Source organism: Nymphaea colorata, chromosome 2 (genome assembly GCF_008831285.2).
Source record: "Nymphaea colorata isolate Beijing-Zhang1983 chromosome 2, ASM883128v2, whole genome shotgun sequence".
NCBI classification, from domain to species: domain Eukaryota; kingdom Viridiplantae; phylum Streptophyta; class Magnoliopsida; order Nymphaeales; family Nymphaeaceae; genus Nymphaea; species Nymphaea colorata.
The window spans coordinates 14,601,455-14,623,292 of NC_045139.1; the positions used below are offsets into that span (position 1 = coordinate 14,601,455).

The 21,838-nt window shown below is 39.5% G+C and overlaps 2 protein-coding genes across 4 annotated transcripts; one reads left to right on the forward strand and one right to left on the reverse strand.

Moving 5' to 3' along the window:
• Positions 1 to 269: 269 nt before the first annotated feature.
• On the forward strand, positions 270 to 3,669 carry LOC116248396 (protein indeterminate-domain 12-like). The gene is made up of 3 exons (XM_031621166.2): positions 270 to 1,211; positions 1,333 to 1,729; positions 2,728 to 3,669. Exons 1-3 carry the CDS (start codon positions 1,049 to 1,051, stop codon positions 3,572 to 3,574), a joined length of 1,407 nt encoding a protein of 468 aa, XP_031477026.1. The 5' UTR covers positions 270 to 1,048; the 3' UTR covers positions 3,575 to 3,669.
• A 9,951-nt stretch (positions 3,670 to 13,620) lies between these two features.
• LOC116246735 (lysine-specific demethylase JMJ31) lies at positions 13,621 to 21,375 on the reverse strand. Of its 3 annotated transcripts, none has more exons than XM_031618580.2 (15): positions 21,178 to 21,375; positions 20,978 to 21,055; positions 19,806 to 19,889; positions 19,507 to 19,683; positions 19,237 to 19,302; positions 18,917 to 19,043; positions 18,716 to 18,788; positions 18,441 to 18,557; positions 17,424 to 17,543; positions 17,232 to 17,250; positions 17,042 to 17,126; positions 16,432 to 16,832; positions 14,902 to 15,068; positions 14,649 to 14,742; positions 13,621 to 14,097 (listed from the first exon to the last, which is right to left on the reverse strand). In XM_031618580.2, the coding sequence occupies exons 1-15, from the start codon at positions 21,367 to 21,369 to the stop codon at positions 14,023 to 14,025; spliced, it is 1,875 nt and encodes a 624-aa protein (XP_031474440.1). In that variant the 5' UTR covers positions 21,370 to 21,375; the 3' UTR covers positions 13,621 to 14,022. The 3 variants fall into 3 exon arrangements, with proteins under 3 accessions (XP_031474440.1, XP_031474442.1, XP_031474439.1); XM_031618582.2 differs by having other exon boundaries at positions 14,953 to 15,068; positions 16,432 to 16,835; XM_031618579.2 differs by having other exon boundaries at positions 16,432 to 16,835.
• Between the last annotated feature and the right edge of the window lie 463 nt (positions 21,376 to 21,838).

Consider the following 21,838-nt stretch of genomic DNA (forward strand, 5'->3'; position numbering starts at 1 on the left):
TCTGTAAAAGTCAATCAATGAATCAATCATGCATTGTATTGAAAAAGTTACAAGGTGCAGAGTATGGCTGCTGCCTTTAACTTAGAGGCCCTTTTAACCCTCACCAGCTCTAAAAATCATTCCCACTCAAATCAAGGTCTATTCTCTCTCACTTAGACATAAGAAGCAGAAGAAAAAGACAGAAAGTTCCACGTCATAATTCTAAAGGAAAGGCTTATCAGAAAATATTCAAAGTGCCCAAGGGAAAAAGAAGAGAGAGAGAGAAATTGGTATGAATCTGGATGATTCCTCTCTTAGGTCGGCCTCATCCACTCTGCTTTGCAGTATTCTCTTCTCTCCTTTTTCTGGCTTGTGGGTTTTTCTTTTCTCCGCCTCCTCTTTTGCTAATTCGGTTATTTTTGCCGACCTTGGACCTCAATTTCCCTTCATAATCATCACAGTATCTCTCACATCTACCCTTCTAAGATTGGGACACCACCATCTCTGCACTTCCCAGCTTCTCTTTTCTCTGTTTTCCATCTGTGGGAAGAGAATTAAGGCCGAGCTTTTCAGAGAAAGGAAGAGATGGGGTTTTTCATATCTTCTTCGTGAGGAATATCATTTCTCCATGGGCAGAGAAAAGATGGTGTTCATGGTTTTAGGTCAGGTCGCTGTAGTTTTTGGTTTGCAGACCCTCTCAGACAAGTAATCCAGCGTTGGATAGCGACTCCTTCTGAGAACCACTCATCATATCCCCCCTTCCCCTTCACGAGATCCGGTCACTCCTTTTTGTGTTCTTTTCTTGTTTGAACGAATGATATTCTTGGTCTCACTGAAATCTATCAGAGTCTGAAAAAAAAAAAAAAAAAAAACTCCAGGGTGAGGGAAAGAGAAAATGATATTCTTCTGTCCTCCAAGATCAGGTTTTCCGTCGGTAGGTGGGGATTTGAGCTCCAAAAAGGAGGGTGGGTGCTTTTGAATTCCTCAAACTAGTGACCCAATTGTATTTTGTTTCCGTCAAACTCTCTCTCTCTCTCTCTCTCTCTCTCTCCACCCCTCCCCCAACACCATGTCTAGTTCAATTTCTGAAGAGGCCAGTGTTTCTTCTGGCAACAATAACAACAGAGTGGAATTCTGCATAGGAGTTCAGGCTCCTAATTTCACAACCATCACTCCTCCTCCCTCACACCAACAGCCTGCGAAAAAGAAAAGAAGTCTCCCCGGAAACCCAGGTTATATTTCATGGCTCCTTTTCTCTTGTTTCCTGCTTCCTTAATATACTTATCTTAGCTTGGGAGGCAACCGCTTTCTTTCTTTTTGGCTTTGTTTTTTCTCATGGCGGGGGTTTCGCAGATCCTGATGCAGAAGTTATCGCTCTATCTCCGAAGACTCTCATGGCCACCAACCGTTTCATCTGTGAGATTTGCAACAAGGGCTTCCAGAGAGACCAGAATCTGCAGCTCCACAGGAGAGGCCACAACTTGCCTTGGAAGCTGCGGCAGAGAACCAGTAAAGAGATGAGGAAGAGGGTCTATGTGTGCCCAGAACCATCCTGCATCCACCATGATCCCTCAAGGGCTCTAGGTGATCTCACAGGCATCAAGAAGCACTTCTGCAGAAAGCATGGAGAGAAGAAGTGGAAATGTGAGAAGTGCTCGAAAAAATATGCAGTTCAGTCTGACTGGAAAGCTCACTCGAAGATATGTGGAACAAGGGAGTATAGATGTGATTGTGGAACCCTCTTCTCTAGGTACTCACAGTTGCCATATAACACTAAAAACCCTGTCAATTTTTTTCTCATGGGTGTAGATTATTCTGGCAGTTGGAGTTGGAATGTAACTGTTTGCATTCCATTCCAATCAATGAATTCTTCCAGCTCTCCTCTTGATAGCAATTTCCGAGCTTAACATAAATGCAGTTTTCAGATACTGGAGCACCTATTACTTAATGCCCATCCTCCATCACTCATAAAGCCTGAAAGCATATTTTTTCTGGCTTTTTCCTTCGCTCCAGCCCTTTTGTCAGCCAAAAAGGAAACCTGTGTAAATTTTTTGATGAATCTCAAACTCATATCCCAGAATCTGGCACCAGCGCTTTCACATTTTTGAATATTATTGGATTTTTGGTGCCTGTAAATATTATGCATCAAAATCTTCAAGGTATTGAAATCCATTATGTCATTTATGAGTTTATATTCAATTTTCTTGCTTCTTCTTTTCTAAAACCATCGATTCTCTATCTGAAACCCTCAACACCATAGTAGGAGCCTGGTGCGGAGCATGCTTTTCTATATGCATTTTTTTTTTCATTTTACTCTGAAATTAAAGCCAGGCGTTCCAAAGCTTCGTACTGCATGAAGAGTTCACGAATTCATGATAGTTTTGTTTTCTTTCATTCATTTTGGCGTCAAAGAAAAAACATAGATTTTGATATCCAAACCTATTCGGCAGATGATAGTCTGATGCCAATATGATTTTTTTCTTTTGTCCTTTTATGTTCAACTTCCTTCATAGAAACTGTGGCCCATTCTTGTCTCTTACGCGCAAAGAACTCACGAGCCCTCTTGTTAAATGCTCTCAAAGCCAACAAAGGACTGGACTTTCATTTCTATATTTATAAATTGAGTCTTTCTCTCTCTCTCTCTATCTCTCGCTCTCTCTCTCTCTCATGCATATTGACTTCTTGAAAGGCTCGATTCATAACACTGTTGGTCTGTGTTTTTCCTTCTTGTTTCTTGTTCTTGTGCAGGAAGGACAGTTTCATTACCCACAGAGCCTTCTGCGACGCCCTGGCAGAAGAAAGCGCGAGACTTTCTGCACCCATAAACCCTCTCCTCCCGCCTTCCTCCCTACCACCCACCATTACCCAACCTCCCCTCCACAACACCTTCGCTTCCTTCAACCAAGAATCTACTCTTTTCCCAAAATGGGACGCCCAAATCCAATCCCAAGACACACAGGAGAAGAAGCCAGAGCGCTGCTCCCTCCTCCTAGACCACACCAACAAACCCACTTCCCTCCAGTACCCCCAGCACCCACTCTTCACAAGCTATCAAACCGAGCAACAATCCCCTCTCCTCATGGCTACCCCCTTCAACCTCCCCCTTCCTCCCTTCTCCCCACACCTCTCAGCAACCGCCCTCCTGCAGAAGGCAGCAGAGATGGGTGCAACTCTAAGCAGCCCCTCTGCCAGTCTCCTCTCAGTTGCTCACATGACCTCCAAGGGTGAGACTGCATCTGCAGGCTGCATGCAGCAGGAGCTAGTAGGGCAGCACCCACATACTGACATGGAGGAGAGGATTGCACAGATGGTCTCAGCCTTGGCCCATGAAGGAGGCGGAGGACAAGGTGGGTCAGGTGGTGAGGTGGTGATGGGTGGTGGCGAGGAGGTGGGCTCAGTACAGATGAGCTTGCATGCCATGTTGGCCGATCAGAAGGAAGGTTGCAAGAGTCAATTCACAAGAGACTTCTTGGGGGGTTGCCTTAGTGGGATGGAGATTGGCGTGAGTGCATATGAGAGCGACTGCTCCTTGAGGCCGAGCCCTACTGTTGCCGGTTTCCGGTTCTCTCCGGCTGCACAATCATGGCAGAGTTGAGATAACTTGTCTCTCATAAATTTTCTCTTCCTTGATTTCCGTTTTCTTTCTCTTTTTTTTGGTACCATGCATAAAATCGTATATTTGTTTACGTATGCAAGTTTGCATTTTTTTTTTTCCTGAAATTTAGTTAGTTTTTTTTCCCTTCTTTTTTGTCTCTAATCAGAACGAATAATTAATGTAAACTAGTAAATGAGTAAGGAGAATGAGCAAAAAAAAAAAAAAAAGAAAACGGTGTTGAAGTAGCCATGGGTTTCATATAACACTGAGGGACTTCTTAGCTGATCCTTGAAGTCCAGATTTATCACGATAAATTATTCCTCTACGCTTAAAAAAATGATATTCAGTATCAAAAGAATTTGTTTCACAAGGTCCATTCTTTAAACATCAATTTTTTACCTACCAAGGTAATTCACTGTACTATAAATACTCTCCATATTCTTTTAGTTCTTTTGTGTATGCTAAGATTTCTCTAAGATCTTTTGTGTCGTAAAGAAGATAAAAAAATATTTCACCATATCATGAAACGAGTGATGCAGGTTCTGTCCTTCATAAACCTGCACCGACAAAATCAGACGGAGACGAGCACTGCTCATGCAAGTCTCCAGCCACGAGTCTCTCCCTCTCTCTCTCTCTCTCTCTCTCTCTCTCTCTCTCTATATGTCACAAATTTAAAAGCTTGAAACGGGATAATGGATCCCCTTGTTTTCCCGGATAATCCGAGAATATGCAGCCATTTAAAATACTGTTAACAGGATGTGTTGCTTAAAAAGAAAGGGAAAACTTTTGAGAGGTATCAATAGGGATATACTATGGCATGTTTTAAGGGGTACTTCAGTAATTTGGAATGTTTGAACAATGTCTTGCATGTGAGTTGCATCTGCAGAACATGAGAGAGAGAGAGTACAGAAGGAAGGAAAAAGGGACTGAGAGCATGCAGGTTCTCTTGCGCGTGAAGGCGTGACGTGTGCACTGCAGAATTTTTTTTCCCTCTTCTTCTTTTTTTCTCCTTGGGAGAGTTTTAAGACAGTGGAAGGGACTGCCCCTTTTGGGCCTGCCCATATCAAACCCTAATCCCTCCCCTTTACTGCTAAAAGTTTTTCTTTTTAATTCTTTTGTTGATTGCAGCATTTGAACAGTAACTGCCGGGTCAAAATCCCCTTCTTTTTTTTTTTTATCTTTCTAGAGAGAGAAAGAGAGTACCTGCATCCCTATGCAACTTGGGAAATTTCAAAACGTACCGTCATGCCCAAGTAAATATCCCACTTTTTAAAGATAAGTTTACCCCACTTTTTACAGATAAGTGGTCAATCCAGGCTAAGAAGTTCTGTGAAAATTATCGACGAGCCTAATGTAGCCGCTTTTTTAATGAATTTTTAATTCATTTTCATAATATACTACTGGTACCCTTAACGACTAGACTTCAGACGCTGCCACTGAATGTCTCCTGTTCGCAGTCCCTGCCACCATGTGAGCACCTCCTTCCTTTCTCATGGCGACCCAAGAGACTCCATTAATGTTTATGCCTGAGGTACTCTTGATATGCCCATCACAGGTCTGCCCAGCGAACAGCAGGGAAGCGGAGTTTACCCATATAGTAAAAAGTTTCACGAAACAAAAGAATCTCCGGGGAAAAAGATCAACAGTTCAACCTAAGAGCCATAAACTAATCAAACAGGTGATGGGATCTTCAAATCCATCAACCAAACAGGGGAGGGGAGAAACCCATACTCAACTGGATAATCTGGATCCAGGTCCCATGGAGACCCATGTCCAAGTAGACGAGAAATATGGCCATATCACAAAATCTCCAAGCGTCCACTAGTCGGAGAACGTCATGGATTATGGATAAGGGGTACTTCCGTCATTCATTAGTCAAAGCCCACCGCTGTCCCATGGTAGGGGCGGCAAGTCTGATGTGTCTGCTTTGGTCAAACTTACACAAGGGTCCATTCTACCAAAACTACCGTTGCAAACTACCAAAATAACGGGGATGCCCCCGGAAAGCCTTTTCCATCGATCTTCTATGAGGAGCATCTGATTTTCCTTTTTTCACATTTTTCTATAATATTTTAAAATTTTTTAATTTTTTCTTTTTCAGGCAGCAGGCCTACAAGAATGAGGTGACAAGAGAAAGAAGAAATTAAAAAGAGAAATTTTGTCCTGTCCAAGTTTGACAAGAGGGCACTTTTGGAAGGATTTGAGGAGCATGGGAGCGTTTATTTTACATGGATTTGAAGAGGGGAAACGCACATACATTGGCCTCCTAAGATGTTCGCCTTGGCTTGACCTAAGAAGATCTAATCATTACCTTTTTCACCCACTTCAATGAAATGACAACAGTATATATATATATATATATATATATATATATATATATATATATATATATAGAGAGAGAGAGAGAGAGAGAGAGAGAGAGAGAGAGAGGAGCGTTGGTAGATATCATTCAGCACTCAGGAGTATATATATACATTATAACATGCTTTAATATAAGGCATGTCTTAGTCCAAGTTGTTTTTACGAAAAATATTGATTTTTCTATCATTAAATTTTCATATTATGAGAAACGTTCATTTTCTGACCATTATAAAACATTATTAATACAGCAATTACTCTGTTATATACACACATATGACATACCCTACCAAACCATGCCATCGGAAGAGCAACCAAGTGGTTTAAGTCATACCATTGTCAACATCTCGTTGATGATCAGATATGTTACAAAAGTAAACCATATCGCTCACTTTTCCTTATCATTTTATGGGCAGGCCCATCTTTTCTGATGCTGCCATGGCTTGCAAGAAAGGGACGGAATATTTATGTCATTGCAATTATACATGTTTCACATCTTATTACTCGTATCTACAACCATATTAATCCAATTTTCTTGATTGAAATGTCGCCAGACGATGGACAAGAGACAAACGTACGCTTTGTCTAAACCTGTTCTAGTTAAATCCAAATCTCAAGCGTTCATATTTGGTCGCCGATTTTTATTCACGTATGACAAAATTTGACTCTAACTCAGACCAATCTATCGTTTATCTCCCCTCCTGTCCCTTTATACATTGTTCTTAATCAAAAGCTACCAACAATTATATGTTTCGCTTGTCCTTTTAAGCGTGTCCGTGTGATCAAGTTCTTCATCTTGCACTCCCTAAGGAATCTTAAAAAGTTCACCTTCTGTTGTCGTTTAATAAGAACAAAGGGACGTGGATGTCACCTTCACATGGAATGTCCCGCAAAAATTCAAAGAGATGCTTAATTTTTGAAGGAATAACAACAACATTGACTGTTTTACTTGTGGCGACTTGAATTGAGGTATATATAATACGGCGAGTTTTACAACCTTGGTTCTTTGCCTTCACAGTTTTGCAACAAGCAGTTTTGTTTCTATGATAAAATCATGAGGATGGATGCTCATAAACAAGAATCAGTAGATGGATCTTTTCATCTTCCATGATATATGTCAGCTTCCTTTTGGTTTTGGCCATTGTTACAAGCGCATAGGACAAGGGAGCAGCTCTTAATTTCCTGCGCCTAAAACCCTAAACCCTAAACAAGTAGCTCACAGCAGCAGGAAAGTAAAAGAAAAACAACTAGTCTCTCAAGTACACTCCTTGGAGAAACCATGAAACCCCTACAAATCCTTCAAACCCCGAAAATGCACGCAGGTTCAGCTTACCAAGTAAATATATAGTACCCATACCATAAAAAATTGAACTACCTCCACTCATATTCCAACCACCACAACCTACTGTATCTTCCCAACCTCTTTGCATCTGAAAAGCCTACTGCTCCTAACAGTTGAAGCTAATAACAATATTATTATTATTATTATTATTATTATTATTTAAGCAGTTGTTGGGGGACCATTGCATCTTTGGGAAAAGGGCCTCATCATGCTTCCTGGTCCAAATGAAGACAACCATGGAGGCCAAGGCCAATTATAGCGCCCATATGACAGTATGGTCGATATTTTTTTCCTTTTTGGCCTCTCACAAAAAGGCTTCTCCATCATCATTCTTCTTCTTCTTCTTCTTCACCGATATCGTACCAGCTGGGCTTCTTAATGCTTAATGAAAAGCTACTCGAGCTAGCAACATGCATGAACTCAAATTTATACTCATTTGCTGCTCGTATTCATGTAAGCTCGAACATTGACCCATGCAGTGTCAGACGATGATCTATTTTACCATAAACTTTTCTTCATGAATTAATAATAATGTCTTGGTTCTTATGTAGGATCAGTAGAAGGAGCATGCGAATTGATTTTGCTTAGATTCCTTGCAGCATTTCCATGTCCAAAGCGCAACATGGACCACAAACACTTGGATATGGGCAGGTCCACAAAAGCATGCATGTGATCAGCTTTACATTCAAATTCGACCTTCTCAACGAACCCCACGTTCAGTAGCGCCCGTGCTGGAATCACAACTTTAGGCCCAGAAAACGAAGTTTATTCGTGAATCAAGTTGATCCGAACACGAGCCGATGGGGCAGAGACTTGGCCCTAGCTAGTTACTAATTTCTCGACTTCGAAGGGTCATGGGCTCAAGGTAGGAGGAAGAGCTACATATCGATGGACTCTGGAGCTAGCTAGCATGTAAAACTCTAGACTGAGCTCCGTTTTTTATGGTTGAATCTTAGTGGCTCGAGCCTAGTAATCTTCCTCAACTGATGCTGCAGTTATGACGAATCGAAAAAGCGATTTCTGAAATGTTGGCTCTTCTCATTGCATTTGAGTGCAAAGAGAAGAAGATAAAGGAGGAGGATTTCCGAAGAGCAGAACAGTTATCAGAAGCGCGCAGGCTTTGCTCACTGGGAAACTAGTTTGTGGAGTTCTTTTTGAGGAGTTCTTGGGACTTCCCAGTTTAGACTGGCAATCGAAGAAGAAGATCCATGAGATTGAGGTGCCAGAAAATAATATAGATGTTATATGCGGTACGGGCTGAAAAAGAAGAGAGAGAAAGCCGAGGAGGGGGAGAGAGAGAGAAGGATAAGGATGATGGGGAGGAGCTACAAAGCCCAGGATTTCTGCAAAAACCTGCCACGGCATGCTGCAAAGAGTGCTAGGTCAATGCCACAATTATCATTCTTGGGGAATGGAATAGAGAGAGAGAGAGAGAGAGAGTGAGAGGAGCTGGCTGGCTGGCCGGCTGGAAAAACAAGAACAACTAAAACATAAAAAGGAAAACAATGTCAACGGCTGGGAAAAAGAAGCGTAGATAACTTTGAATACATTTTCACGGCCAGTCTTTTCGGCATCACTTTCTTAAATTCCGTGCACGCTAGCAGGTGTGAAGAGGGAGAGAGAGACCTCTTTGATTCAAAGCGTGTGCGGAGCGTACAAGTAACTTTTTTGCTCTTCATATTTAACGAGGATAGTTAGCAATAAAAATGATGATCAAGTTGATAATGATGATACAGGATGAAGTTAAGTTTTCATGATGAGTATTTTTTTTTGTATAAACGATGATGACCTACCACTGCTCCTTGAACGGACCAATCTCATTCAACAACAGATGTGGACTTCTAATTGAACTTTATGTGGTCAATTGATATTTACAGAAGAACTTCTTGTTCAATTGGACTTAAAAGGCGTTAGAGTTGAAGAAGGTCAAGATTTTAATGCCCGAATTAATATAATTCATATAAGAATTGGCCAAATCCCTGCCTGCCACTAGAAAAGATTCATTTGTGCTTCCATTGTCGAATCATAGCCAATTTAAGAACTTTGCTGAAGACATATTCATGACAATTGCTTATCAAGAATTCGCCTGTAAGTCATATATGTAACCAACAATTATGAGTACCCAAAGAATCAGGATGAAATTATATGCATCTGTCCATTAATTTGATGCATCACTTAGCTTCATGCCATCACAGAGGTCACTGGTTCTAGAATCTCTCACTAGAAGCAGTCAACCTATGGACCATCAGCCAAGAGGGAAAATTGACATGTCATATTTATCATAGGACCCAGCAATTCTAAAATTTTGTGGTCCTATGAGAAAAGCAAGAAGCCCATGTTCTTGTTATCATGTTCCTGAGAGGTGAATGGGCTATGATCCCCAATCATACCCGTATTCAAGAATCCATGTCTGGCCCATATGCAATCATTCTTTAAAAGAGAGGCCAAAGTAACACAGATTTGGTAAGTTCTTATCACTAGAGATGGGACACATCTAGATTCACAAGGTATTGAACACTGAAGCAGATATAATTTCGTCTTTTTTAACTAATTATAACTAAAAAATGACTGGTTTGGAATTGGATATCATTCTATAATGCCACAATTGTTTTGAACTCGTTTGAGAACTTTGAAATGCATGTGAATCTCAAAAATCTTCTAAATATTTTGGTCTAGTTGTGATGAATTTTCTATGTTTTGGCTTTTTTATGTTCCTTATAACAAATTAATGCCATGGTAAAAAGTGAAAGGCAAAAGAACAAAGTGGGGTATGCCAACTTCGTGATTCCTACAACATCAAACAAGGATATGAAAAGAGAAAGAAAGAGAGAGAGAGAGAGAGTAAGTAGGATTTTCCAACTTTTAGAAAGTCTTTTACTCGCAGGCTTGGCGTACCTTACATGCCATTTTGCCCCCCTTAAGAAAGCCTGCTCTTCTCTTTTTTTAACTTTTATTTTTTCTACCTCACCACTAATCTCCTTTGAATTTTTCTCTTTCCTTTTCTTTTGGCTCTTTTTCTTTAAATTTTTGTTTACTTGTGCCATTTGGGGCACAAGCCGACAGAGAAGCAAAAGCCACCCTTTCTTCCTCGGGGTTCGAACTGCTAACCTCTCCACTGACAGACATTGTCTAAGGAATCTCGCTCCCTCTCTCTCTTCCTTTTGCTTCAGTCTTCAGCAGCGTGGAGGGTGGGGCACCACCACAGGCCATGGCCCCAGCGCCACTACCACTCTGCTACAGCACTCTCTCTCTCTAGAGGGGACGTGTTCTAGGAGAGTAGCGTCTCGAGCGGGAAAGAACGCAATTTCTAGAAGAGGAGCTAAAGAGAGAGACAGATCCTAGGCCACCATCTTCAGCTGTGTTCTACGAGACACCGCCCATTTTGAACAGCTTTCTGGTAAAAAAGAAAAAGCGGAGGGAGAGACAAGCAGAGAGGATCATAAGCGACCAACATCGACAACAAATTTTGCAGAGAGGAGAAAGAATTACAGTTACAGTAGGTAACAGCAGATTCATCCCCACATGCAGCACGTAATGGAAAAATGAAATGACAGCTTCAAACCATAGAGTGACGAGGAGGAGTCAGAAAATTTTAATTTCTTAATTGACATTACTTTTTCTCAGAAAGTTTTCATTTCTTAATTGACATTACTTTTTCATTTTTATTGGTAATGTAATGGATATTTTTTATGAAGGCAAGTAAGGGTCGGGCAACCTCTCCCAGCTTAAGACATGCGACTGAGACGATTCTGTAATTGAACACTTTTCTCAACTGTGGACATCTTCAGTCCAATCCCCAATTCATGTGGGCGCAACTCTTGGTTAGCAATAACATAACAATTCCAATTTAATGTATGATAGTTTTTTCAGTTACTTGAATCAGCAAGTGGATTACTGTCTTTTTTTAATGATAAGAATGAGCCCTGACAGAACAACACAACATTGGCAACAAAATGGCAGGAATAAAACTTAAACCAAGGTTTTCAGCTTGATAACTTTTACATTCTTCGTTTGGTTATGTTTTTACAAAACGACCCTCTCTCTCTCTCTCTCTCTCTCTCTCTTTCTCTCTCTCTCTCTCTATATATATATATATTAGCCACCACATATCACGGTGTTGAGTAGTTTCTCTAGATTGAGGTTTGATGTCTCGAGAAGATTTGATGTATTTAGTCGAGGAATGAGGCTTCCGTGAGCCTTGTGCTGCATTTCTAGGGATGAGGAGTAGGAAAAGGGGGGCAGCCGCCCATGAAAAGATCAACTACTTCCAAGGCAGTGGAATTTGGAACTTCCAACACCATGTGACCATGTACCTATTTAAAATTGTTTTTTGACTTGGTGCATTCTTCATGTACTTTAAGCAAATCAATAGTGTCGACGGGTAAAATGGTAGTGTTCTATGTGACAAGGTGGTCACCTCTTAACAAGACTCGTGTTCAAAACCTGGAGATATCACGTCCCAATGTGTTCTTTCTCTCAACCATCCTCAAACATTCTCTATGAACCCAAGGGGAGGGCCAAAGGAGAGGTGGCAGTGGTCTCTCTTATGGGCAGTAGAATGAACCACTCGCCCTTAAAAAAAAAAACAAACAAACAAACAAACATTAGTGGCTTGGAAGCGCCCCACCAATCAAGAGCGTAGGTCAACAATATTTAAACCAATGTTTTGCTAACAAAAGAAGACACCACCTGTGTAGACTTGTCAGTCTATTACTAACCAATCTAGTGTTCATGTTTTTCCAACAAAAGAAGACCCCACCTTTTTGGACTGTTTAGTCTATTCCTAACTTGGATGATCACAATGTTGAGAGAAGCAAGGCCATCCTTAAGATCACATTTCAGAAAATTTTGTTGAAGAACCCACTTTGTGACATTATAACCTCAAAAGCAAGCCTCATCCATCTAAATTTCTTAATACTACACAGGATTTGCATGACAACTGATAGAGACTACATTTGACATTGTCCTGTGAAGTGCTTGTGATATGGAAAAACACAAACTTTCATATTTCCCAATACAATAAGAGAATTTAACCTGAAACCCTCTGTTTGGTAGTTGCCAGTTATAGCCAAAAAGTGGGTCCCTAGAGGAAATATTTTTCAAACTATTCGTGCTAGAAAAATTTGGAACTGTAAACCAATCTTCGACTGTACATATTACTAACAGGGCCTCATGTCCCCATTAATACAAGCAATTGCAGACACGATCAGTCTGCATGGTTAGCAGTCCCATATACGCCATTGCTTGATGTTCTGTCATTTTTCAACATTATAAAAATGATTTCTTCGTATCGAAGTATCGAAATCATAATATCTATTCACAAAAAGGTTCAACTAATGTACACGCTTCCCACTTTGCCAAAAATCCAAATTCATAATCCACGAGTGGCATTGTCCAGTTCTCCTGGCGACACAATCCTACGTCTTTCTTTTTCCTTTAAATCATTGCGTCCATAACATATTGTCATTCTAATTTAAATACTTGTCAGACATAACCATAAAGTTGGCTGCCCTGTAGATGCGTAATAATCAATTTGGTTTTGTCTACATTTACCACGAGGACCTGAGTCTGCCAACCGACCAGAGAGAAGTACAACCCAGCAAATCCACTCGCAAGCGTAATGGGCTGCTTGCAGCTTGGCTCGGTCCAGCTAGCCCAGTTCTTCAGACTCAATAAAATTAGATCGGCCACGGTGTAAAAAAAAAACATATATACAGACCAGTCGGTATTCATATGGAATATGAACTCCCTAAATTTTACATTCTAATCATTCAGCAGTTCTGGAAGGACCAGAGCAAATGCTTCACAGTATAAAAGAGGGGAAAGAGAAAATATTGATACGGTTGGACACAAAAGCTCCACGCAACCAGCCAGAGAGTTGGGTTCGGATCTACAAGTTAAGAGGAGGTGAATAAATCGAGGATGGAGGTCAAGCGACGATGTTTTACATTGACAAACTACAACGCAGGTCAACACCTGATCACCGTGATCTATCCAACGTTGTTTAAATTTTATTTTCTATTTTAATACGTTTAATAAGATCTTGAGAAATTAAATATTCATGCATAAAAGTACTGAAAATTACCTGCTTTATCAGTTAACAATAAAGAATGTTCCGTCGTCAGTATGCATAACCGAACTATGTGGTCCGGGGGCGAAAAGACGTGATCAAGAAAATCAACAAAGAATCCATGAATATTGCTAACTCAAGCTCCATCTACCTGACCATGAAGTTCGAGTTCGGAGATTGAAGTTGTGAAGAAAGCCAGCAGTTGAGTACCAGAGGCATTTCTCTTGAAAGGTGTCTGCCACATGTTGGGTCTCAAGAATGGTCATGGCTCATAAATTTAACAGCGTTTTAGCCACCACTTACAGGAGCCGCTATGAAATACAACAGTGTTCCTTTTTTTTTTCTCCCAATTATCCCTAACCTTCTAACCAAATCTAAAGGATCGAAGAAGCTGCAACCTAACGTGCAGGATCGGCACCTCCAGCATGTACAAAGAAATGGGTAGGTTTCCTTTCGTGATCACAAAGAGGAGAAAAGGAAATGTTACCCAGATGCCACGGAATACTATTGATGTTATACATTATCAGCATTTTACTTCGGAAGGGCTGCACCTTAGACGCCATTATAGCCATCCATGTAAGTGCACCCTGGCAACAGCGAGATGAATAACCATCCTTTTCACAAATGAACCTCGTAAAGCCACAATGTTGAGAAAATGAGAGGGCTGCGGTGCTATACTCAGCGTCTTTGAGATGACTCTTCAGGTCTATCACATATAACCCCCAGATGCTGATCCAGCACGTTCCTCAGTACCTGAAATTGTGTGAGAGTACATTTGCATTTAAGAATCAGATTATGGTTGTTCAACAAAATCAAGGACCTGCTGGCATAAGAGGATTTTGAAAGACCACGGCATGGAGACATAACAAAGATACATGATGTGTTCATGCACACACATGGAAAAGCAAGTGATTGTCTGTGTATGTATCTAGAAGAATTGCAAACTAAAGCAATAAACATAAATTAGCATTGACATGAAAAGTCTACATCATCATAAGTATGATACGGCAATCCTAAGGTTCCAAGAGCTATGAAGAACATAACCAGAAGTGATGCAATTGATGGCTCTTCATTTTAAAAGAAACGATAAAACAAGTAGCATTTTCTATACCAACACTGGTTTGACTCCTTGAAAATATGATGGTTTACGTGTCACATCAAAGCAACAAGGGTACACAAGCTAGGCAACAAAGTGCCCATAGTGATCCTTGATCAAGAATTCAGTGAACAAAGAAAGTACTGTTTCTACCAAAATGTGTTCTAAGACAAAAAATTGCCAGCAGCTCTATTATCAATGCAATTACCTGAAAGCCAAATGCTTCTTTCCGATTTAGGATGGCATCCATTACAGCACTCCGATCATCGAAAATACCATAGAGAAGGCTATAAAACTCATTCCTGAAAAAGAACCAGTACTAAGTAAAGAACAACTATACATCAACCTTTCTCTTTTGGAGCTGTGTTAGAATGATAAATTTTGGAATGCTAAATTGGAGAAACTGAAACAGTGGAACCTCAGCGATCCCACATGGAAAAGAAAGAAGTTACAGAAAGTACAATGAAAGCAGGGTATCAATACAATGCACTGCAAAAGGTACTTTTACATACTGCTCCTCTTTTGTGGTTTTCTTGTCCATCTCATCGAACTTTTGAGTCAAAATTTCTGCTCCAGCTGGAGAAAGCATATGCAAAACAAGGGCTTCTAATGTTCTTGGAAAGCTTTTCTGAATACAAGAAGATGTCATCAACAAGAAAAGGCAAAATCAACAAATTATGTACCGTAAAAGAAATAGAAATACTTGCCACAGGAAGGAAATCTCTCGTCCATACTCCATAGTGAAGAACATAAGTCATTATGCATCAATCTCAAAGGATGATATTTAGCTCAAACATTACCAATATAGGCCCCTAACGACTAATCCTCTGTGCAACTTTCTTTTGGCCAGCAAAAAACATCACTCTCACTCTTCTTTGGCTTCTTCTAAATAATCAACGTATAAAAAAAAAAAATTCTAGTTTTTTATTATTTTTGTCTCAAATACTTTTGTCATACCATGATTGCCCCAGTTTTGAAGTTTCTCATATTCTTATGTGATTATGAACTTTCCTTCCTGTGTAAACTTCTGCCCATTTGTTTAAATATAGTATTCATCTTTACTATCTCGGTCAAAGGTCATGATCATCCAGGTTTATTTTTAACTTACTGTACGCCCTTTTGTTTTGACCCAGTCATGGGTCCTTTATTTATCAGTTTTATAGTGGCAGTCTGGTCTTTTACAGTTTTACTGCCTTGTCTAGTCCTTAAGTCAGGTTTTGCCTTTCTCATTGTAAGCTTTTGCTGCTGGTAAGAATGGCACGAACTGCAGTTTCCTTGTACTGATGTTCAAAATAAAATATCAGCTGTTCTCTGATTGTCATAGTTGGGTTTTTGATATTCTAACACCAGTTAGGTATCACCAAGTAATAAGTATAGAAGATACTCTTGCCACTCCAAATATCTCCTATCTTTTTGTTTTCTATTCTTCTGCATTTGTTATGTCTTTCTGTAACCTTCTACCTTTTACCGAAGAGTTAACATGCTTGTTTGGCAATTAGTAAAACTGATCATGAATCAGCAGTACAATAATGCAGTGAAAACTGCAAGACAGTGAAAATTAGACCATGACCCGATTTTTATAGGATGGCAAATAAAGCATAGATGCATGAAAATGTCTATCAGGTAAGAAATATGCTGAATGAACCAGGGCAGATTCCATAAAGAGATGCTTCACAAAAACTACGTTATGAGGCTGCTACAAAGTGATCCTCTTTGTCTGCACCATTGCGTGTATGATCTGAGGCACTTCCCTTCCTCAGATGTGGATCGATATAGATATATTCACTATGATTGGTCTCTCTCTCTCTCCAAGTATTTAACTATTTATTCTTTTCATCCACTTCTATATTTTTCTATTGATCTTCACAACATTGAAAATTTGTCCTGAAGAGAGAGAACTAATTTCTGCATATTAGCTCACCTTTTGTAAATATGCAACCATGCAATAAGTTATTACCATAAGAATTAAGAAATAGAACAGAGATTCTTACCGCCATGACTTGCAAGATTTTTCTGAGCCCTGAAGGCTCAACTGACCAGAGGATGCAAGCAACAGGATCATTCTCAACATAAAAGAAGTCTCTGACACTATTAACCATTGGAGTGCTTTCGGACTGAGTCTCACCAACCAAATCAGTAGTTCTGCTTTGAAGATTATCTGAATATACCAACCCATCTTGACCAGAAAGACTTACATTCTCATGCACCAAAGAAATCAATTGACAAAGAATATGTGATGCCTCAGGCTCTAATTGGCCAAATGGTATGCCCACTGTTTGATCTTTCTGACTTGTATGTCCATCGTAGACGTTGTGATCAGTGTGTAGATTAGTGCCCCTAGACACAGAAGTTACAGGTTCTGGCTCTTCAGGTTCATATAAGGCAGAAGTACCTGCTACAGAAATGCATGGTTATAAGTTTTAGCGAAAAGAACTTGCCTATAAACAGAGATTACAAGTAATTTCTTCCACAAAAAAATAAACCATGGGTTAATCCAACTACGGTATTGTGCCAATAAGGAGAAGACGATAATATACTGATGGTTAACCATGATATACATAAAAAATTGCGGCAATTATTGAATAAGAAATTATTCACAACCTTCTTGCTTTTCATTGTGTGTCTGCTCATAGGGCTTTTCTACATACTTCGGGCTATCAGCAAAACTTTGATTCAATACTCGTTCCTGTCCTAAATTAATAAGTGAAAAATTATTATGGTGAAGAGAGTATAATCTTTCTACTGGAATTATAACTCTGTTTATGAGGTTAAGCATAAATATTACAATTACCATCTCCTTGTCCATCAGTCTGTCCATGCCAATCATGTGAAGACCAAACTTAGGCATATTGCATACATATGAGAGAGAGAGAGCACCACAATTAGATTGTTCCAAGAAAGTACTTCAAATTAAAATGGGGATGTGGAAGGTGAAGAATGACACTTCTTCAAAGTCCACATTAGAAAAGTCAGATTTCAAAACCTTCTCAAAATGATGCGCAAATAGAATGCATCCATATGTTCCACCATCGCAGACATTATATCAGACTGCCACCAAAAATTGATTGCAATAGTCAAGTCATCACTATCCACCTGGTGAAACCTGTTTGGAGAGTACTCTCATTAAGTTTTCTTTGTTCTTTTACAGAAGGCCGTGTAAGTTTCAGCAAGTATCCACAAGTTCAGTATAAAAAGGAAAAGGAGAAAATACTAAGTTTGCACCATGATACTATATCAGAAATAGAAGATATCAAATGTTTAAAATGGTGGTTGCAGAACCAAAAAAAAGTCAAATGCAGGACTAGCTTTCTGCAGTTCACTTACTGGAATCAGAAAGTGAGAAGAAGCAGGTAAGTTTGGGTAGCAAAATATTGTGAGTTTTGTGGATGTAAGAACACACCTTAAACTTGGATATCATGGTCAATAGAGATTAGCCTATGAGGAGATCTGAATCTTAATTATTAGTATAACCACGCATTTGCAATGTAATATAAGAAACAACAGACGTATTACATTTTAAACTGAATGTCACTTGTGATTCTGTGAATAATCCATATTTTGTGAATAATCCATATACTTTACAGCAGAATTAAAAACTGTTTGTGCAAGATATATGTTACTAGTACTACATAACTGAGATTATCAGACTCCTTGTTGTCAAATGGCACGTGTTGGCTACTTTCTGATGTTTCCAGATAATGATCAAAATCCAAAAAATACATTCTTTGTGAACAACAAAATATGACAACCATCACCCAATGGTAAATCCCTTTGGCTAATGCAACAGAATGCCTTTCGTCAACATGAGCTCAGGACTAATTCCTTGATGTAAAATATTAGCAAAATACAGACATAAAGTGTTAAAGATGCCTGAATTCATAAAGATGACAGACCTTTTTTTGAGAATGTCAATGACAAACTAGAAATTTAATGTCCAGCTTGTACAAACAAACCGGTACACCTTAAAAATAAGAATATGCCCAAACAAAAAAAAAATTACCAGCCTTCAGGTATAAAAAGTGCATCTCCAGCACTTAGGGATACTTTATGGGAAGAGTTGCTAGAAAATTTGGCTCTTGGATGGATTGAAAGATCCGGGTGTTCAATGTCTACAGCACTGCATATGAGAACAACAGAAATGCACGTTATGGCAGTGCAATGAAGAATAAGAAATTTTTAAGGTAAATCTAAAAAATGTAAGAACAGGTGTTAAATCTAAACTAAAGAACAATAACTAATTCAATAATTTGCATTACAGGGAAACAGGTGGCATGCCTGTGATTAGAAGACTCTCCATGTAGAGGCATTGGATACAGAAAAGGGGTAGCAGAAGGTGGCCACAAACAGACTGAGATGATGAATGCACTTGTTAGATACTGGATAAAAGATTTACTGTATTCATACGACACAAATAAGTACCCGAAGTTGATTTTGTATGATGAAAATGCTAGAGAAAAAAAGAGGCAAAGCAGAAACCTTGCTTGCGACCAGTAACAATGCACAGAAGATTATGGTGTGGATCATAGTGGCCACTTGATCTAGAAAAGGTGTTATTCATCCAGAAATTGGTGGCTGACAAGGACTTGAACTCCAAGATCGCAGGCTGAAATAGCAGAAATACGAACTAAATTAATCAGAAAGACAGAAACACAGACAAACACTTGTGTGCAATTTAATTAGATGGGGGGTTAATTATGGAGATTTGCTGTTCATGATAAATTAGATGCTATAGGACAATAACAGACACAACAAATTCTACTATTACTTACTCATGCATGGAGATAGAAAGTTCAAACCTTTTCAAAATCAACTTGGAGAGCTTGTATTGGAGAAATCTCTTTGTCACTATTTAAAACTGGAACCTAATCCAATAGAAAGGTAAAACATAAGAAAGCAGGTAGAAAGCTCTGTAGCAAGACATAAAGACAACACAAGAATTGATTGTGATGAAAAAAAATACTACTTATAGTATTTTTTTTATAATAAACTTTTGCTAAAAGCAAATCTTCGCTTAATGAAATAATGAAAACAAATAACAACAATTTCATGCAAATCGCTGGTACGACCTGAGCCAAGTAAATGTGAGCAGGCAGTTCGCCTAAACCTGCACATGATTCATCCAAGTTAGTAACCACCTTCCCTTCCCCTTGTTCATTTGAATGATCAGAGCACATGCCACCGCCTTCTATAACTGTGTGTGACCTTTTACAATGACTAAGGAAGCTAGAGAATGGCAAACAAACCTGCAATTGAAGGAAAAATGTTTAATTCAGACAAGATAATGCAGTAAGGTGAAGAAGATAAAGCTACCAAACCACAAACTACAGACTTAACACTAAAAGTAGAACAAAGGAATATGAATTACCCTCTCATGGCCTTTAAGATCCCCATAGAAAACTGGGCCTGACATGGATACCATTGCTTCAACAACACATGAACCTACTAGACCCTACAGATGATATCACCACACATAAATACGTCATTCTTAACATAGCAAGAAATCATCTGCTCCAAAGAAGATCATAAAAGATGTTGGAAATGGTCATCCAATGAATGAAATAAGTCATTAAGTCCTATAACACCAATTACAATGTTTTCTGGTCCAGTTCAACTTGTGCTTTTGAAGATATGAAGACCGTACTCATGACCAGCGGGAGGGAAATAACAATTGTAAGATGAAACATAACACATGGCTGCTATAAAAATGTCATTTATATGTTATGGATACAAAACTTCATGATTAAAGCTCACCCCTGCTTCCCCCTTTTTCACAATTTGTGGAATATGATATCACAAGCACAAGTAATAAATCTTCTTCTTAAACTTGAAAATTCAAGAACATCTTTAGTATCAAGTATTCACAATTCAGTGTGCATTTATTAGAAGACAAACTACCAATCTAGCACTCTTCTGAATCCTTCCGCGCCAAGTTTCTGTTGCCAACAGAACTAGGAGATACCACTGTAAGCATACTATCTTGCCACTGATATCGTGTTTCTCTATTTTCTTGCCAAAACAATTCCTAACAATTTTTCTGGAGTCAATGACGGATACCAACAGGTACATGTCTCCTCCAAGCCTTTTAAGAAATTTAAAAAAATAAAACCCTTCCCTCTAGAACGAAGTAAATGTGCTAGTATCGCTACACTATGTCATGGATTGCATTTCCTTTAGTATCACGCAATGTCATAGCGGAAAATGGGTAAAATAACCGTTTCTCCTTTTAGAGCACAAACAAGAATAAGTAAAATGGAAGCATCACGTTTCAATAACCATATATCAGCCCAAAAACTTCGACCATATCCACATATTTAAATCAACTTTCCATCAATTGGTTCAAAGAATAAGAGAACCAAGGTCCAATGTTGCACCAACCATGGAAAAAAAAGACGTTCTCCTCTCACCAAGTAATTCTAGCGAACTACGGGAAAACAAAACGATCCAAAACTAGAAACACCACTCGAAGTTATACTGATCACGAAAATCGTGCAAGTCAAAACACGCAAAATGAGACGAAAAAGAAGAAGAAAAAGAAACCTGTAGATAGTCCAGACCACCTTTCGACGGGTTCCATTTGGTTATCGCCGCCCATTCTTTCACACAACCACGGAACACCTAGAGAGAGAGAGAGCTTTAAGTGGCTCTTTGACAAAGGAGGCAAACAACATAACCATAAACCCATTCTTTCGCTCGATAACAAGCGAGAGAGAGTTTCGTAAGGGCTTCTTTGTACTTACAGCAGGAATACATTTGGCTTCTATCTCCGACGAGAACAAAGACGGGGACAGGGCGCCCTTAAATTCTCTCGCCTTCAGCCCCTCTTCGCCGTCTCCTCCTCTTTCTCTCTCTTCTCTTCCTCCTCCTCCACCAATTTCCCTTCCTCTTCCCTCCTCCGCCTCCCCTCCTCCTCCTCCTCGTGCTCCCGCCATCGCCACCATCACTGCCGCCTCAGAGTCTCAGAGACCGCCCCTTATGCCCGTCATATGACGACACCAGCACCGCGGCAAAATTTTGGGAGGATGTTTCGTTTTGGACGCCAATACTTTCAATATAATTCCGTAGACATGCCTCATATTTCCACGTTTCTCGATTCGACCCGCAATTTCGTTAGTAACTGCAGGAAACCGGAGTCTGTCTTCCTTCACTGGAAGTCCGATATTTGAAAAGTCAATAAAAAGTGTTCCCGTCTCCTCATTATTTTTTGAAGTTGAAATGAAACTTTGTTACTATGAAATGAAAGGCTATTTAAAGAGCCAAGATTATATTTATCAGTACAGCATCTAGATTCCTTAGACATAGGGTAATTTCCTTCGTACATTTTGATTCCTTTGGCCCCTCGAACTTGGCTCAACTTCTCAAAGCATTAGCCTGAACTCAAGTGGAGGTTGTGCTCTGCAA

Coding starts and splice junctions, on each gene's coding strand:
- LOC116246735 (XM_031618579.2), bottom strand. CDS start 21,369: ATGGCGGGAGCACGAGGAGGAGGAGGAGGGGAGGCGGAGGAGGGAAGA. Junction 19,684..19,805: donor ATCTTAAAGGCCATGAGAGG/GTAATTCATATT, acceptor CTTCAATTGCAG/GTTTGTTTGCCATTCTCTAG. Junction 19,044..19,236: donor TCCAAGTTGATTTTGAAAAG/GTTTGAACTTTC, acceptor CTGCTATTTCAG/CCTGCGATCTTGGAGTTCAA.
- LOC116248396 (XM_031621166.2), top strand. CDS start 1,049: ATGTCTAGTTCAATTTCTGAAGAGGCCAGTGTTTCTTCTGGCAACAAT. Junction 1,212..1,332: donor AAGTCTCCCCGGAAACCCAG/GTTATATTTCAT, acceptor GGGGTTTCGCAG/ATCCTGATGCAGAAGTTATC. Junction 1,730..2,727: donor TGTGGAACCCTCTTCTCTAG/GTACTCACAGTT, acceptor GTTCTTGTGCAG/GAAGGACAGTTTCATTACCC.